The sequence below is a fragment of the Chiloscyllium plagiosum genome, unplaced genomic scaffold, assembly GCF_037043375.1.
Source record: "Chiloscyllium plagiosum isolate Xiang-an unplaced genomic scaffold, Cpla_swu_hap1 HiC_scaffold_26, whole genome shotgun sequence".
In the NCBI taxonomy this organism is placed as follows: domain Eukaryota; kingdom Metazoa; phylum Chordata; class Chondrichthyes; order Orectolobiformes; family Hemiscylliidae; genus Chiloscyllium; species Chiloscyllium plagiosum.
In genome coordinates, this window is record NW_028270164.1 from 19,429,651 (window position 1) to 19,447,147 (window position 17,497).

Sequence of the window (17,497 nt, forward strand, 5' to 3'; positions counted from 1 at the left end):
AGCAGGCATGGAAGGATAGCATGCAGCTGAAACCTCAAGAGAAAAATAAGTATTTTATATATATTTCATCTGGTGGACATTCATTGAATCTTGTTGGCTGTGCTACAGTTGATTATTTCCAAACGCAGTGAATTATTTGTTACTGTGCAATAGGTATACATACTCATCTCTGTTGTTACAAAGTACTGGATGGTGCTCAAACATTTACAGGTCTTGATTCCACCATACCAGAGCATCTCCGTGACCATAGGTGGGACTCTTACTGCGTAAGAGAGTTCTGTTCAATTCATGGATGCTCTTACTCATTTCTATACTGATGGTAATACAAGGAAAGAAGCAGGCATTCTACAGAAGAAACTGGAAGTTAGGAATTTGTGTTCATGTTTGAACATTGTCATCGTTTCTTAGGTCAGTAACGTAAAGTTCTATAGGATGCAAAGAAAGCTCTTAGCAGATGTGCAAAGCTTGACACAACACTCTCTAACTCCTTAAAAGAAACCCAAGAAAGTTTTGATGAAGTTGAACTCAGGCCTGATGTTGACAACAGAGATAAGACCACAGGAAAAATAAGAAAAGAAAATGTCAATAATGGTGATACACGTCATGGTTTTGAAACACTTTCTCCAACAGAGAGAGGTTTCAAGTGACATTTTCCATTCCTATGATGGGTGCACTTGAAGCCAACATGAAGGAAAAGCAATAAATTGTTGCAAATAATTTTTCAGTTTTGGTTAATTTAGATGACTCAAAAAAGGAGTTGTCCGTAGGTGTAAAGCTGACAATGCTGGTATTAACGTCATTGGAAAAAAATAAATCTTTCAAAGTTTATATCTTGGAAAATTATTCAGATAAAGGATATTTTATGCCACTAGGTCTTGTATTAACTTATCATCCAAGATAAGATACAATTGGCTTTCCCATATATGGATGTAATATTTCAGTTTTTTGAGTCAAGTGATAACAAACAGCTCAGAAGGAAGGTCATTTTCACTGCTGGAAAACATTAAGGTTCGATTGTGGATAACAACACTGCAAGAAAAACAGTGCAGCACCAACTATATGCATTGAAACTTTATAGGTTATCATTTGAGGACATTATCAGTGCCTTTGTTGTCAAAAATCATGAAAGAAAATTGTTCAATTTCATGTAGATTGTATTGCTGCTTCCCTTTAGTAAGTTGTGATGTGCATAATCGTTCTTGTTTGCTGTAGATTAAAAACTCATTAGAGGGCATCCTGGATGGGGACGATGAGCAGCCAAAGACTGGTGTTCATTGGTACCAATGACATAGAGAAAAATAGGGATGGGGTCCTAAAAGCAGAATATAGAGAGTTAGGAAGCAAGCTGAAAAATAGGACTTCAAAGATGGAGATTTTGAAATTATTACCAGTACCACATGCTAATCAGGATATAAATAACAGGATATCTTGAATGAACATGTGACTAAAGAGATCACATGAAGGGAGAGTTTCAGATTCCTGGGGCATTGGGGCCAGTTCTGGGGGAGGTGGGACCAGTACAAATGCGATGGGTTACATCTGGGCAAGACTGGGACTGATGCTGTAGGGGGAGTATTTGCTCGACTGGTAGGGGAGGATTTAAACTAAATTGACAAGGAATGGGAAGCTATGCAATGGGGAGAGGGGAATTAAGGACAAGAACAAAAGACAGAAGGGGAAATAAGAGAAGTGATAGGCAGAGGAATCAAAGGCCCGATTCAAACAGGGCCACAATAAAAACAGCAGGAATGGAGGAAGGAACAGTATAATGATGAGCCTCAAGACTTTCTGACTGAATGAAATTGGATGAATGAATCATGCAAATAGATGTGAATGACTGTGATATACTGGGGTTATAGTGACATGGCTACAGGGTGAGAAAGGATGGGAACTGAACATCCAGTTTTTCAGAAAGGGCAGACAAAAAGGAAAAAGAGATGGGGTTGCATTACTGGTTAAAGAGGATATAAACATAATATTGAGGAATTATATTAACTCAAGCAATGGAGAATCTATCTTGGTGTAACTGAGAAATATCAAGGGACAAAAAACATTTGAGGGGGAGAGGTGTTAATATATACCACATGGTGATGTTGGGATTGACATTAAACAGGAAATCAGAGATGCATGCAGTAAAGAAATACCTGTGATTATGGATGACATTAATCTGCAGGATGATTAGGTGAATCAAATCGGTCACAATACCACAGAGCAGGAAATTCTATAGCACATATAGGCTGGTTTTCTGGGCAAATGTGTTGAGGAACCAACTGGAGAACATGCCATCTTAGATTGGGTATTATGCAATGAGAGAGGATTAATTGGTAATCTAGTTATGAGAGACACCTTGATGATGAGTGACCACAAGATGATAGAATTCTTCATCAAGGTGGACAGTAAAGTAGTTGATTCTGAGACAAAATTCTTGAAACTTAATGGAGGGAACTGCAATAGTGTGAGGCATGAGTTGGCTCTGACGAGTTGACAAATGTTACTGAAAAGAATGACAATGGATATGTGGTGGCAAATGTTTAAAAAGCAAATGGGTGAACTACAAAATTGTTTGTTCCAGTCCGGCATAAGAGTGCAAAGAGAACAGTGGCCAGGCTTTGGCATACAAGGGAAGTTTGAAATAGAATTAGATGGAAAAAACAGGCATGCAAATTGGCATTTAAAAAGTGACCTGAGGATTAGGAACAGTTAAGAAATTTGGAATATTTCATTTTACAAGGTATATGTTTTACTTGGATTGTTAGATTTTTTGTGCATTCTCCTATGTAAAAATAATTATAGAAAGATTTGATATTTTTATTTTCACTGTCTGTTACAATAATACATTTTTTTGGTAATGCTCCCAGGCCACATAAACATATCATAGCTTAGAGTTTCAGCATACTATGATCTGTTAGATCACCTGTATGAGGTGGATTTTAGATATGATGATCCAGAGGAACTATATGCAGTCAAGGAGCTTAACAATTGATCAACATATTGAACATATTTATTAAAACAAATGGTTTGTAAGAATTATTAAATGTAACCCAATTTAATGTGAATTACAACCTAGTGCTACAAAATGATGCATTAACAAATATTGCATATGAAAGTCATTTCTGCATCTGAAACTTCATTTCTTTTTGCACTTCTTGTACCTATAGTTTCCTTCAAAATTCTCATGTCAAAATTTGTCATGAAAAACTACATCCACAAGTTTCTCACACTATAATCATACATTCCAATCTGTAATAGTGCTGTCTTATCTCAGTTATTCACTTCTGAATGCCTTACCCATACAGTAGAGAAATTTTTATGCATCAACCAACTCTACACCCCAAATGTGGACCTGCTTATTACTACTGAATCATATTAAATAATATAAAACAAAGTAAAGAGGACATGAACATTCTAAACTGTGGAAAAGGCTATTTTGAAAAGTGATGATAAGGTTCAACAAAAGTGCATTAGAAACAACTGCTTGAAGGTAAATCAGTGACAGAGCAATGGTGGGGGAGCATTCAGAGTGGAAAGAATGTAAGAGCAGAGCAAACACATTCCCATAGATAAAAGGGTGGGTCCCAAACCTAGATACACTTCACATCAAGAAGCATTTCACAAAGGATAAGATTGAATAGGAGGGAAGCCTATAACAGGTACAGTGAGCTTAATGCAGTAAAAAGACCCAAAGAAATGTAGAAAGTGCAACCACAACATTAAAAAGGGAATAGGAAATCAGTAAGAAGGTATCAAAATGCTTGGTGAGTAAAATTAAGGAAAACCCAAATTGCTTTGTCATTATTTAAAAACAAACAAGAGATCTACGCTCATTTGAGATCAAAAGGTACCTTTTGTGGAGAGGTTGAAGATGTGGTGTTTTATCTGAATGAATGCCAATCATTTATTTTTGTAAAAGAGGAAGACAAAGTAATCTTTCCTATTTAGGAGGAAGTGCGTGAAATAATAAACACAGTAACAAAGGAAATATGAAGGAATTTGAATATGGATAAGGCCCAAGTGAGATGTCTCCCAATCTGTGAAGAGAAACAAGAGTAGAAATAGTAAGTCAGTTTGCCAATCCTCTCTGGCTATAGGTGTATTACTATAGGATTCAAAGCCTGCTAATTTTGCATTGTTGTTTAAAAGGGAGGAATGGATACACTGGGTAACTGCAGATAGGTCAGCCTAACCTAATTTGTGGACAGGGCCTCATGTGACAGATTAGTCAGAAATGTAAGGGCCCATGGAACTAAAGGTAAGTAACAAGATTAGATTAGATTAGATTACTTACAGTGTGGAAACAGGCCCTTCAGCCCAACAAGTCCACACCGCCCCGCCGAAGCGCAACCCACCCATACTCCTACATCTACCCCTTACCTAACACTACGGGCAATTTAGCATGGCCAATTCACCTGACCTGCACATCTTTGGACTGTGGGAGGAAACCGGAGCACCCGGAGGAAACCCACGCAGACACGGGGAGAATGTGCAAACTCCACACAGTCAGTCGCCTGAGGCGGGAATTGAACCCGGGTCTCTGGCGCTGTGAGGCAGCAGTGCTAACCACTGTGCCACCGTGCCGACCACAAAGTTTCTGTGGTATGTTTTGTAGTTGAAACACACAATAGCTACAGTGTACTGATGAAGAACACTGTGGGCAGGCTACTAAGAGGTCTAGATGGACAGTGGACTGCATGTCACAAATCTCTGAAGAGAGAAGGACAACAAGGATGGTGACATGCAGGATACTTTATTAATTGAAACGTGGAATGACAAGAGCACAGAGATTCTCAAACGATATAACTGTAAACAATGACTGTTTGAGTTGTTCAAGCTGCCTCATTTCCTTGTATTTCATTGTCTATTTTCTTTCAGTACAAAATGCCAAACATAAAAGATACCATGAACCCGTAAGTACAGTTTGAAATAAAAGCAATAAGTGCTATAGAAACTCAGCAGGTCCAACAGCATCTGTGAGAGTGAAACAGAGTTAACATTTCAAGTCTAGAGAGGCTTCGTGACCAATTTCTTCAGAATTCCATCCACTCCATTCTGCCTTCTCCTCCTACCAAGAAGGGCTGTCTTAGTAAGGTCGAGTAGATTGGGCCTGTACTCATCGGAATGTAGAAGAATGAGAAGGGACCTTATTGAAACAAAGAAGATCTTTAGAGATCTTGAAAGGTAGATGCCAAAAAGTTGTTTCCCCTTGTGGGAGAGCCTAGAATAAGAGGGCATATTCTCAGAATAAAGGTTTGCATATTTTAAATGTGATGTGGAGGAATTTCTTCTTTTTGAGGTTAGTGAATTGGTGGAATTCAATACCACAGAGGGCTGCTGAGGCTGAGTCATTAAGTACAATAAAGGCTGAGAATTTTTAACTTTTAATCAGTCGGGAAATCAAGGGTTATAGGAAAATGAAGTTGAGGATTATCAGATTAGCCATGATCTCATTGAATGATGGAACAGACTTGGTGAGCTGAATTGCTCACTTCTGTTCTTCTGTCTTAAAGACTTATATACAATAACTTTGGAGAAAACAATTTTCTGTTTTGTTTCAGATTTTTAATTCTATTTGTCTCTTTTTTTTTTGCACCCACAAAGAAGCATTCAGATGCAGGGATAGATAAATACCGTTAGAACAACAATCTATAATCTGGTCCTATATCCTATCCAGGCAAGAAGAAACGCCACCAAAATCCTGCTGCAGATTCACAGCATCTGAAAAGTTCAATACAGTCCAGAACATAGCAAACCCTACCAATGGCACACAATGACAACCATGTGTACCCACAAGATGTAACCTGCCAAGCCGTCTTTGACACAAATTTACAAACCACAAGCTTATCAACCAGAGGGACAAGGAGAGCAAGTGGAAATGAATAGCATTTCCTTCAAGTTTGTATCCATGTAACAAAATATCCTGGTACAGAACTCGATATACATTCCTTCACAATGATTGTGTCGACGTCCTGGACCTCTCTGGCTAACAGTGCTGGGGGTGTACCTCCACTACATGGACAGCAACTATCAAAGAAGGCAGCACACCACCATCTTTTCAAGGACAATTAGGGAAGAGAAACAAGTGCTGGCCTTAATTAATCCACTAACATCCCATGAATAAATAAAAATATTCCCCATAGGCAGGTGGGAATCAAGCTGACCACAGCTTGCTCAGTGAAGTGCGAGGATGCCTGGACATATGGAAATATTGTACAGTGGGTTTGTGTCAAAATTTCAAATGAATATTTCTGCCTTGAACTGTTATATCAAAACTAAATTCATGAAGCTGATTCCTTACAGCTGAAATTGTTGTATGCCTTTAATTTTAAAAAATGCACCAAACGAACTGTTTTATGTATGACTTAATGATTTTATTTTGCTGTTTAAACTGCAATTTATATCTTCAGTTGAGACAAGTTAGATGTGGTACATTAGTTGACATTATTTACAAAGCTGTGTCACTTCAGTAATTAAACTGAAGACCTGTTACAGCTTCACTGGTGCTCAACGAAGATAAATGGCAAACCTGAAAAATAAAAAATATATTAGTATTCACCCATTCAACAATAATATTTCAATATCATGTCAGTGGCATAAACAGCATATATAAGGAGACTTTTTCTAATTATAATTATTTTCTTGCTTTATCATTTCTCTCCCTCCCAGGAACACAACTTCACCCAAAACCTCATTTCCAACAACTCCCTACTTCCACAACCAGCTTCTGAAACGTATGTAAAAGCAGATTGGGCTAAATTACAAAGCTACAACTTTGTTTTGTGAAAATAGAATTACAGACATCCCTGATAGCAGAGCACTGCCTCAGGGACTATAGCAGTTCAAGACAGCGACCACACCACCACCTCCTTAATGGTAATGATGGGCTATAAAAGTTGGCCTTCCTAACAGCAGAGTCTATAAGTTTGTCTCTGGCAAAAGCACAGCAGATCAGGCAGCATCCAAGGAGAAGGGGAGTCAACGTTTCTGGCTGATGAAGGGCTTATACCTAAAACTCTCCAGTATCTTCAGTCCTCACTTTCTCCTACTTCCTAATAACACCCGCATCTCATAAACAAATGGAAATAACACTAGCTTTTAGAACATATCATTCATTTTAACCCAAAGGAAAATGTTGTCATTTGTGTTGCACATTTTCAGATTTCTTGACATTGTAGATCCAAAAAGTCATGTCAAAGTTTGCCCATGCATTTTGATCTGCTTTTGATTTTTTTTAGGGCTCCCAAATGAGGCATTTTACACCAATTGCACTTGATTGAATTACACAGAATGGGTGATTTCAACTGTTGCTTAGATTAGTAAGAACCCCTACCTTCTACTTAAGGCCAGTTGCAACAGTCACAAGAAGGATCAAAGACTAATCCAACAGCACAATGCTTCAGGTAGGTCACTCCATTCACACACTGGTAAAATTTGTTCTTGTCTTTTGGATCAATGTAGACACCATTTGCTTTGCCAGCACAGAACCCACTTCCACCACTACCACTGCTGCCACCACCACCACTGCTGCCACCACCACTAGGAGCCTGGGTAGGAGGAACAGCTGGTCGCAGTGTTGTTTTAGATGGGACACAGGCTAGAAAGAAACAAAATTCATTGATTCATCACTTCCTTCAAAATTGATAACAAATGAAGATAAGCATGGCCAGTCAAAGACTGATTGCGCATTTAAACTCTTTTGGAAGAACACAATTCTTGGTAGTATCAGGAAGAAACTGCATGCACGACCAATTTACTCAGAGCCACTGAGAAAGTCTTGTGACATTGCTGATTATGTGCAGAGGGTGTGTTTGTTAGAGTGCAAACTTTGAAATGTGATTTAACTATAGTTATTGCAAAGGTCGTCCTGCTTTGGGAACTCCATACGTGTAAATGTTTAGCAACATGCTAGTCGTCAGATTGTTTTTCCCCAAACAATGTCAAAAGTGAAATACATTTAGGTGCCCAAATAATTCCTCTGTTATTTTACTCATTAATGACTGCTGATTCTGTGATAGCAGTAAGTAAAAAAATCCAAGTATAAAGAACCCTGACAATTACCCGCAGAGATTCCAAGCCCTGTGTGCAGGGTGTTGATGAGAGGATAAGGTCCCTGGTTGCAGAAAGCACCGGAGAAGTCATCCAGAGCAAGATCCCAGACCATAACTCCTCCATAATTGTTCTTTTTCAGCCACTCAATCTGGAAAACATTGTTCACAAATTCACTTCACAAGTTCTTGTTTGCAAGACAAATTGTTTACAATTTTTCCTTGGCTTCATCATTTAGGCTGAGACTCAGGACTCAAGTTCAGTATTAGATATACTTTGTTTTATAAAGTGCCTCCTCTAAGCTTCCTTTATCAAATGGTGTGATGTTCTGCTTATACCATTGTTTAACATCACCACGTGATTCGAATGCTAGTTATAATGAACTGATTGCATACTATAAATCACACATTGCAAAAAGTATGAAATGAAAAGTTTATAACATTTATCAAAGATACCTTGTCCTTAAAGCTTTGCACGTTGTCATATCCAACCCATTCATTTCCTTTATAGGCATATGGAACCATCTGTGAAGCATCCCATTTCATGGTGGCACTTTGCAAAAATGTGCAGATCTAACAGAAGAGAGAGGTATCAGCACAAAAATCTTGAGTGGCAATCCTTTTATTTTCACATTGCTTTGTTGGTTTTATCTTCTCTCAATTACAACACACAAATTGGAGGCACTCTTCTTTTTTGCTGTTGAAAACATCTTAATTCATAGTAATTTCATTAAAAGATAATTAATGATTCATTATACTACATGTTCCAAAGCTGGGGCACTGGAGAAGCCAAAGGCATATCTGCACTTTATTCACACATATATGTTGATTTGGGAGCTGACATCAACAGCAGCTTCCTTGCCTTTCCAATACAAACATGCTCACGTACAGTGCACAGACTGTGAAGGATTGACCCAAACTATTGTGTAAGGTAAACTAGAATTTGTCGTGGAGGGTAAGATTTTAATATTCATTCACAAGATGTGAGCATCATTGGCTAAACCAGCTTTCACTACCCATCCTTAATGGCTCTGGTGCTGGTAGTGAAAAGCCTTGTTGAATTGGTTCAATCCATTTGATGTGGATGCACCCATAGCGCTGTGAGGATGGCAGTTCCGGGATTATCACCTAGCAATATGGAAGGAATGGCAATACTGTTGCAAGTCAGGGGAATTTATGTGTTATTGCACCCACGCATATGCTGCCCTTGTCCCTCTAGATGCTACAGATTGTGATTTAGGAAAGTGGTTTTTGAAAACTAAGGAGCCTTGCTGAGTAAGATAGTTGGGCAATTTCTGATGATGGAGAGTGAGCCATCATGTCTGTTATGTCCGTGGATGATAACAGGTGTCTGAGCTCTTGTTCCCCTGGCATCAAGCTGAGCATTGATATTTTGGCAGCCATTGCTTGTAAGGTACATCATAAGATGTTACTTAATCCACCTCAGGACCTTTATATGGTGCGAATAATGTAGATGTTCTTGATCAATTTGGAGGGTATATTTCGGTCCTTGTGTAGTTAGTATTTGTGAATGTAAATTTTACAGAATAAAGAAGCTCAAATACTATTCATACCTCATAATATGCCAAGAATCCAGCTTGTCTGGTGTACTGCCCAGCTGGTCCAGCACCTGATGCTGGGGCTCCAACTCCAGTGTCAGATGAGGTCAGTCTGAAGGTGTGGCCATATGTAGGGAATCCAACATTCAGTTTCTCTGCAGGTGCTCCATTGTCTTTCCAATAATTCATTGCATAGTTCTGCAGGAAAAAAAATACATCGAAGTACTTTGCAAGCAATCTGATTGAAGATAGTTACCTATTTATCAAAAAAATAATGAAACAATTGAATTTGATTTTCATGAGTACGTACCACATTAAACTCCAAGTTGAGAGCACTTTGGGAATTAGAGAGAGCATAAAGAGGGCTGTTTTCTCCAGTGGTATGGCTCCAGGGTCCAAAGAAATCGTATGTCATCACATTGAAAAAGTCAATAACTCTGTATGAGAGGAAATGTGAATTATACTGAGAGGGTGTTTACTGAACTAAATGATTGAAGTGTAGGTCAATAAATAAATGTACTCTGACTACAGAAAAAGAGCAAAATGTAACATTTATACTGGATGTTTCATGATCTCATGATACCCCAAAGTGGTTCATGATTGATAGATAATTTCCGACATGCAGTCACCATTGTATTGGAATGAATGCCCAATGGAACACCCTCCACCTTCCCGGGAAGTGGGTGAGGGAGTCCAGTCAGGTCTTACATGTAGGGAGGTGGGATGGTGATGTGGAGTTCCAGTCCAACCTGGCAGCTGGGGTGAATTGATGGGGAGGTCCATAAGCAGGCAGGTTGGCTTGGGTTGGGTTTTCTCGTGAAGAAAGGGATCTGGTGCCATTTGGCTGATGAATGAATGTTGGACAGAGTAAAAGGGAGGCTCTTCTTTCATATTTCTTTCAGAGATCTTCCATTATTTAACAATGCAGGCTAGATTCCAATTTATCTTCTCAACTGGAAGATGAATATGCAGCATTCCCTGAATATTGGCATGGGAGTTTCAAGTTGAAAACAGATGTTTACATCCTTGAGTAGATTTTTAACTTGTAAAGTCTGACTCAAAATGTTGCAGTGCTGAGTTCCTTTTGTGTATTGCCATAATATTTAAATAATTTGAGAGTTTTTTTTAAATGCCCCCAGATTACTTTGAAAAACAGATTGGGAAATTAGTGAAACAGGAGAAAGTGAGGACTGCAGATGCTGGAGATCAGAGCTGAAAATGTGTTGCTGGAAAAGCGCAGCAGGTCAGGCAGCATCCAAGGAGCAGGAGAATCGACGTTTCGGGCATGACCCCTTCTTCAGGAAGGGCTGAAGAAGGGCTCATGCCCGAAACGTCGATTCTCCTGCTCCTTGGATGCTGCCTGATCTGTTGCGCTTTTCCAGCAACACATTTTCAGCAAATTAATGAAACACACTAGCCACTGATTATTAGAACATGATCAGCAAAATTCTCAAGCAGGTTTTGAAGCAAAAGGTCTATATTCATCTGAGATAGTTCCAAAGATAGTTCTTCTGTAGCATGATGGTTGCATTCTTGTGCAACCCTGTATCCTAGGGAAATCCTGCTTTAGAAAAAGTGCTTAAAGTGTAGGCGATGTAATTACGTTACAGCCAACACATGTTTTAAAAGTTCGTGCTTTAGAAACAGTGTCCCCAATTCATTAATTGCGTTACAGCAAATTTGTGTTAAAGAAACGCAAAATTACCTGTATTTAGATTCTTAACTGAGTTCTGTTTAGCTTGTCTGCTAAGTAATTACTTTTCCTGAACTAGCAAGTAAGTGCAAGGATAAAGGATTTCGCTACATAGAGAGTCCTGTATGACAAACATAGGTACTTACTTTCCAAGCTGAGCAACCTCATAGCCAGAATCAATGTTACTCTTCCCACCAGCAACTGCAGCAGAGAGCAGCAGTCTTGGTCTGCCTGTGCTTTTCCCCTCAGCTTCAAAGGCTGCCATCAGTTCCTGGAAGTCAAAAGTAAACAAGGATTCACTTTGTAACATATCCACACAAACTGGACGGTTTCAAACACAGCCTAATGAATTTGCTGCTTTTATAAAATGAATCCAATGTCAGATAATATTCTTCATAATCATTGGGTACAGCCAGAAGTTCGACTACATAAATGGAACTTTTTAAAAATTCATTCACAAGATTTGAGAGACATTGGCTACGTTAGTGTTTATTACTTACAGGGCTCACATATAGGCCAGACCGAGTAAGAATGGCAGATTTACTTCCCTGGAGTAGCTATTAGGACTCAGGACCCAGAGGAGAGAATTCTATCACAGTTAGTAAGGAGATTGCAATCAAAATACTTTTCTGTCTAAATTGATATTTCTCATGGTTGAATATTACACTTCCATGCTCAAGAAAGTCTGTGAAACTGCAATTTACATCAGCTTCTATAATCGCTAGTTAGGTCATAGGTCAGCAATGATTTCATTGAATGGCATGGAGCAGGCAGTAGAAGCTCAAATGTCTATCCTTGTACCTCTATCCTTGGTGGACACCCTGAAAGGTAATCTACATTTGAAACAAAGACTGAAAGATACTTTGTTTTAGCTAGTGAAATAAGCATAAGTACATGTGACCTACCTGCACTAACACGGTGTAGAGATGTTTGTCTTGTGGGGGGCTGCCTCTTGATCCAGGATATTCCCAATCAATATCCAAACCATCAAACCCATAACCGCGCAGGAAACTAATCACAGACTTAATGAAAACTTGGCGAGTTCCTGATGAGGAAACCATGGCAGTGAATCTAGAGGAGGGTAGAATGAAGCAATATTGAAATAAGTGCATTTTGTTTTCAGCAATTGTCCCAAGAATATTCAAGAACTCCACATCTATTAAACTTGCAAACTGGATCAGGAGACTAATTACAATGTAGAAAAATATAATTTTAGAGTATTGCATTGCTGCTGATAATCAATTCAATCAATCTTCATTAGGTGTATTAACTTAAAATAAGTCTATAAAAATGAAGCGATCTTTTCGTTTGGATAGACATCACATCATAACTACTTATAACTTTTCAGCAGAACATCATCACAATACTTTCACGAACTAATAATATGTGTAAAACTACATGGTCACCACTTCAAAAAGCATCTCTTTCCCTTTTTTTTTTAACATTACACACAATTGGAAAAGAATGACTTGTTACCCAACACTGAAATATTTTATCTTACTTCTGAGTTCCAAAGTTCCAGCCTCCAATGGACAGGAGTGTCTTAAGGTTTCCATTTCTGTCATAAAAATAAATAAGTTGTTCTGTTAGAATAAGGAACATAGGTAAATGCATTAATAAACACTTTAGCAACTACTAAAAATCATTGCGGTCCTAAACAAAGTACTATTTCATGAGGTCAAGTCCTGGAATGGCAGGACTACCTTACGCTGAAAGACTGGAGTGACTGGGCTTGTATACTCTTGAGTTTAGAAGACTGAGAGGGGATCTGATTGAGACATATAAGATTATTAAAGGATTGGACACTCTGGAGGCAGAAAACATGTTTCCGGTGAGTGCCGAACCAGAGGACACAGCTTAAAAATACGGGGTAGACCATTTAGGACAGAGATGAGGAGAAACTTCTTCACCCAGAGAGTGGTGGCTGTGTGGAATGCTCTGCCCCAGAGGGCAGTGGAGGCCCAGTCTCTGTATTCATTTAAGAAAGAGTTGGATAGAGCTCTCAAGGATAGTGGAATCAAGGGTTATGGAGATAAGTATACTGATTAAGGATGATCAGCCATGATCATATTAAATGGTGGTGCAGGCTCGAAGGGCAGAATGGCCTACTCCTGCATCTATTGTCTATTTTCTTCTTTTGGTGCTAAATTTTAATTGAGCAGGAATGCAGCTCAGTAGTGGAGGCCACAAGTTTGGAAAGTGCCATTGAAGATGATGATGCATTGCAGCAGTACATCTTGAATATCAAAGTCCTGCCACTCTGGAGGCAAGATTGAGGGTAATTTTTGTGCCATTGAGATTTAAGATGTTAATGGTATTGATGAAGGTGGAAAATGGGTTGAAGCATTAGACAAGCTGGTCAATATGATAAAGGTGGAAGGAGTCCACTTTTGAGATGGAGAGAATATGGACTTGGGAGCTCAACTGAATAAAACATGAGTAACTGAGCAACTTGACTCATTCTGAAACAGCAGCCATTATGTAGTTGGTGGGAAAGTCAGGAATGAAGGCTGTAGATGATAAATTTAACCTTCTCAATGATAAGCACTAACAAAATTTGTTTCACCCAAGACCAATTGCTAGCCCCTCATACACCTCAGTTCTGTCAGATCGTTGTTGTGACTATGTATTAATGGTGAATGTGTTTGTGGAAAGGGGTGGATCAAGCAGATTGCTTTGTCCATGATGGAGACAAGCACCTTCTGTCTTTATTTGGTTAGGAATGAGGGTGTTGCTGGCCAGGCCAGCAGGGGCGGCCCATTCATAAATGCCCTTGAGAAAATCATGGTGAGCCACCATCTCAAACCAATGCGAGCAAGTCACCGGACTTTCTCAGGGACAGACTAGCCTAAGTGGCAACTGAGCAGTTTAAAAACAGGGGATCAAAATCGCTCTTTGTCCATTTGCAATATTAGTAAGCAGAATCAATATTGTGAAATATTTAAAAGATGATGGTTGAAGCCTTGCTAGTTGGAATCCTTTAAATGCAAAGGCCATTTCAATCATTCTGTGTTGGTAAATGGTGTCGAATTCACATTTTTGTCCAAAGCCGAATGTTCTGCAACATGTACAGATGTGGGCACAATGTACTCTCTATGAAACATACATATCAGCATATGCACCAGAGTAGTCCGAGACTCAATACACATCAAAATATAACAAGAACCTCAAGCTATTCTAAGTATTGCCGATGCATTAGCAATATTTAAGATAATGATTATACTTGTTTTTAAGGCCGTTGAATGAGTGGTAAAGGGTTGCATCATTCCATTCATAGGTGGAGATTTGATTGTCCTTCATTCCAGCGAAAGCATAGATCAGATGTGTGCACAAGCAAGGGTCCACATTCTCTGGCTTGTACTTCCCTGCTCCTGGTCTGTACTGAGCCCAGTTTGTAAAGTAACAAACCAGCCTGTAGGCAGAGCCTGCCAGTGATAACAAACGACAATCAGCACAGAGTCTCTACTCATTGCGTGGAGTTTACAAAACCTTGAAAAGCACAAAGACTTACCCAGTTCCAGGCATGCCAACAAGACCAATGCTGTAATGAAGAACATAGAATGAAAATCAATATTATAGTTGAAATATGCTTAAAGGTTCAAGGATTCATAACATTGGCCTTATATGAATGACTGCGGACTGCTAACAACTTTTCTGGATCGAACTCTGTTCCTTGCTCTGTACTGCCTTTTGCTGAGACCATACACAGATACTGAAGTCATCATCTAGAGCCCTCATCTCATAATTTCCCACCAACTCCTTCCTGATCATTGCTTCAGAGTTAACTAGATTTCCAAACTATTTATGTTGCATTCAGTGCATCATTAAAATTCTAAGCCAATAGTTTCTCCACTGCAAAGGCAGACATCTTCCACCTCTATAAACCCAACGAGCTTCTCAGATACTTCAATCCATCCTATACCCTCATAGACATCTGTATTCTCACGGAACAGAAATTAGACTCAGTCCTGTCTCCGTAGTTAATTTACCTTACAAGAGAAATACATGGACAATGGGAGAGGGATTGGTGTAATTCCCAATCCTGTGTTATCAGGGAGCACTCCTGCTTGTCCTGACTATAGAAATTGAGTGTTTTTCTAAGTGTGCTACGTAAATGTGCAATATTCTTATTTATTAAAATAGCTTGCCCATTTGATCCACAAGCTCTAGGAGTTTAAAGAGATAGTTTAAAATTAGTTTATAGTTTAAAGTTTAAAGTGAATAATTTTATATAACAGCCGAATATTTCATTTTGACTAGCTTCAAATTGTTACTTTTATCTGATACTAACTTTTCAATTTGTGCATTTACCTGAGCTGCTGAAACTATCGGCATATCAAGTTTAAATGACAATTGCTGTAAAACCTTCTTTCAAGTTGTCACACAATTGATTCAGTTTAGGTAACCAACAATATCAAGCTACAGACAGATCGTGTGGTGTTAGGATCTCTATTAACTTGCCATGTAAAGCACTGCAATTGATACGTAATGGACTCTTACTACACAAAAAGGGGCCATTTAGCTCATTGTGACCATTCAAAGAGTGGACTTAGTCCTACTGACTCTGATGTTTCCTCAGATTCCTGCAACTTTCTCTTTGAACGGTAACAGTCCAAACAGGATTAAGCATTTTAGAAAAGAAAGAACAGGTCACAATAACTATTACCAATGTGCAATTGGATTCTTCTATTCAATTAATTGTGGACATAATCCAGCAAAGTGAACAGAAATTGAAATGCCCAACGACTTTCTGACTGCATTCCTGCAAATGAAAACTTCTTCAGGAAATCACACTGCACTTGACCAATGCAGTTGCATGGTATTCATTTGCCATTTTAACCAGTTAATTCTCATGAGGTTCATGATATTACAAATGTGCCACGCAAAGTGATTTCTTCCAGTGTTGCGGCTATCACTCAAGGTAATCTAACTCTACTTACTTGTATTAATTTCACCACTAGGAGCAGGTAGATCTGAGAATTAACGATGGTTGTTCAACCTGTACACTTATACATTGATGTCATTTTGCATCACAGATGAACCAATCGGATGCACAGCACTGTCACAGAAGATTTAGTGGAGGAATAGGGGATGGATAATCAATGAGTCATTTGAAGTGCACTTGACAGTATGCTTCCCACAATAAGCTAACAATCAATTTCTTCGCAATTAGCCTCGATTTTGAAGAAGGAATCTTTACTTTTATCTATTTCTTCTTTGAATCCTAAGGTTGAATTTATAAAGAAATGTCTTACAGTATCAGAGGTAATAACTGATAATGCTGGCTTACCTGTTCCAAGTAAAAGCTTTGCCATTTTGCAGCTGGTGAGTTGTCAGCATCAACTCTCACTTTTATACACTGAGCTTATCTTCCACAGTAAATAATTCCATTCGTCATTAGTCTTATCACTGGATAAGTGTCAGTCACAATGGAAAAGTAATATTCCTTATCTTACCTTCATAATATTATTTTCACTTTCTCATGAATAACAACTTATCCCCTGTGTAATGTCATCTAGATTGTTGACCTTCATTATAACCCCAATCTCTCTGTCATACTAGGAATGGAGGCCAGGAGCAAAGTTGAGCAGCACATAGTCTTTTACTCTGGGATCAAGAAGAATGACAAATCTCCATGTTTCATGTTCAAGTAAGCCTGAATCTTTCTGTTGGTTAGGGTCAAATTGGGATATGCAAGTCCACACATTGACCGCTGGGCAATTTGAAAATCAAGCATTGATCATGCAAGATGAGCAGGAGCCTAATTTAAATGAACTATTTCCTACCTTTCGATGTTTCCAATGTGTGAGATGTAGCACAACTATTTATAACCAATTTGCAAAGGATGCACTTTCGGCCAGAATGGTGTAATTTCTTGCCTCACATATTACCTGTATTATTTGAAAAAATGATTGCTGTGCAACTTAATTACATGGTCAGAAAATCCTGGAAGCCTTTGATTAATATTATCAATTATTAGTATTTCAATCAAGGTGCATACAACTGTATGTAAAGCTAAAGATAAGGTAAATGTGTGTGCCAAAACACAGTGGATGACCAAAATGAAGGATGTTGCACAAATACAAGAATGCCAAATTTCAAATGATCACAACATAGGACACCCAAACTCCAGGGTAATTCAGCAAATGTACAAGGCTAGAATGTCTCTTTCTGTTTGTAGAGAATGGTTCACACGTGAAAATGTC

The 17,497-nt window shown here is 38.7% G+C and overlaps 1 protein-coding gene across 1 annotated transcript; it reads right to left on the reverse strand.

Moving 5' to 3' along the window:
• Positions 1-6,343: 6,343 nt before the first annotated feature.
• LOC122563133 (acidic mammalian chitinase-like) lies at positions 6,344-16,621 on the reverse strand. Its single transcript, XM_043716585.2, has 12 exons — positions 16,582-16,621; positions 14,803-14,832; positions 14,515-14,716; positions 12,793-12,849; positions 12,197-12,362; positions 11,438-11,562; positions 9,909-10,035; positions 9,614-9,796; positions 8,496-8,612; positions 8,053-8,191; positions 7,325-7,588; positions 6,344-6,520 (listed from the first exon to the last, which is right to left on the reverse strand). Exons 1-11 carry the CDS (start codon positions 16,604-16,606, stop codon positions 7,332-7,334), a joined length of 1,428 nt encoding a protein of 475 aa, XP_043572520.2. The 5' UTR covers positions 16,607-16,621; the 3' UTR covers positions 6,344-6,520; positions 7,325-7,331.
• Between the last annotated feature and the right edge of the window lie 876 nt (positions 16,622-17,497).

What these genes read in the sequence shown, in the direction of transcription:
- LOC122563133 (XM_043716585.2), bottom strand. Translation starts at nt 16,606, where the DNA reads ATGGCAAAGCTTTTACTTGGAACAG. An exon ending in TTCAACGGCCTTAAAAACAA is followed by an intron (nt 12,850 to 14,514) that starts GTATAATCATTA and finishes TTTTTATGACAG; the next exon opens with AAATGGAAACCTTAAGACAC. An exon ending in GAGGTTGCTCAGCTTGGAAA is followed by an intron (nt 10,036 to 11,437) that starts GTAAGTACCTAT and finishes CCTCTCATACAG; the next exon opens with AGTTATTGACTTTTTCAATG.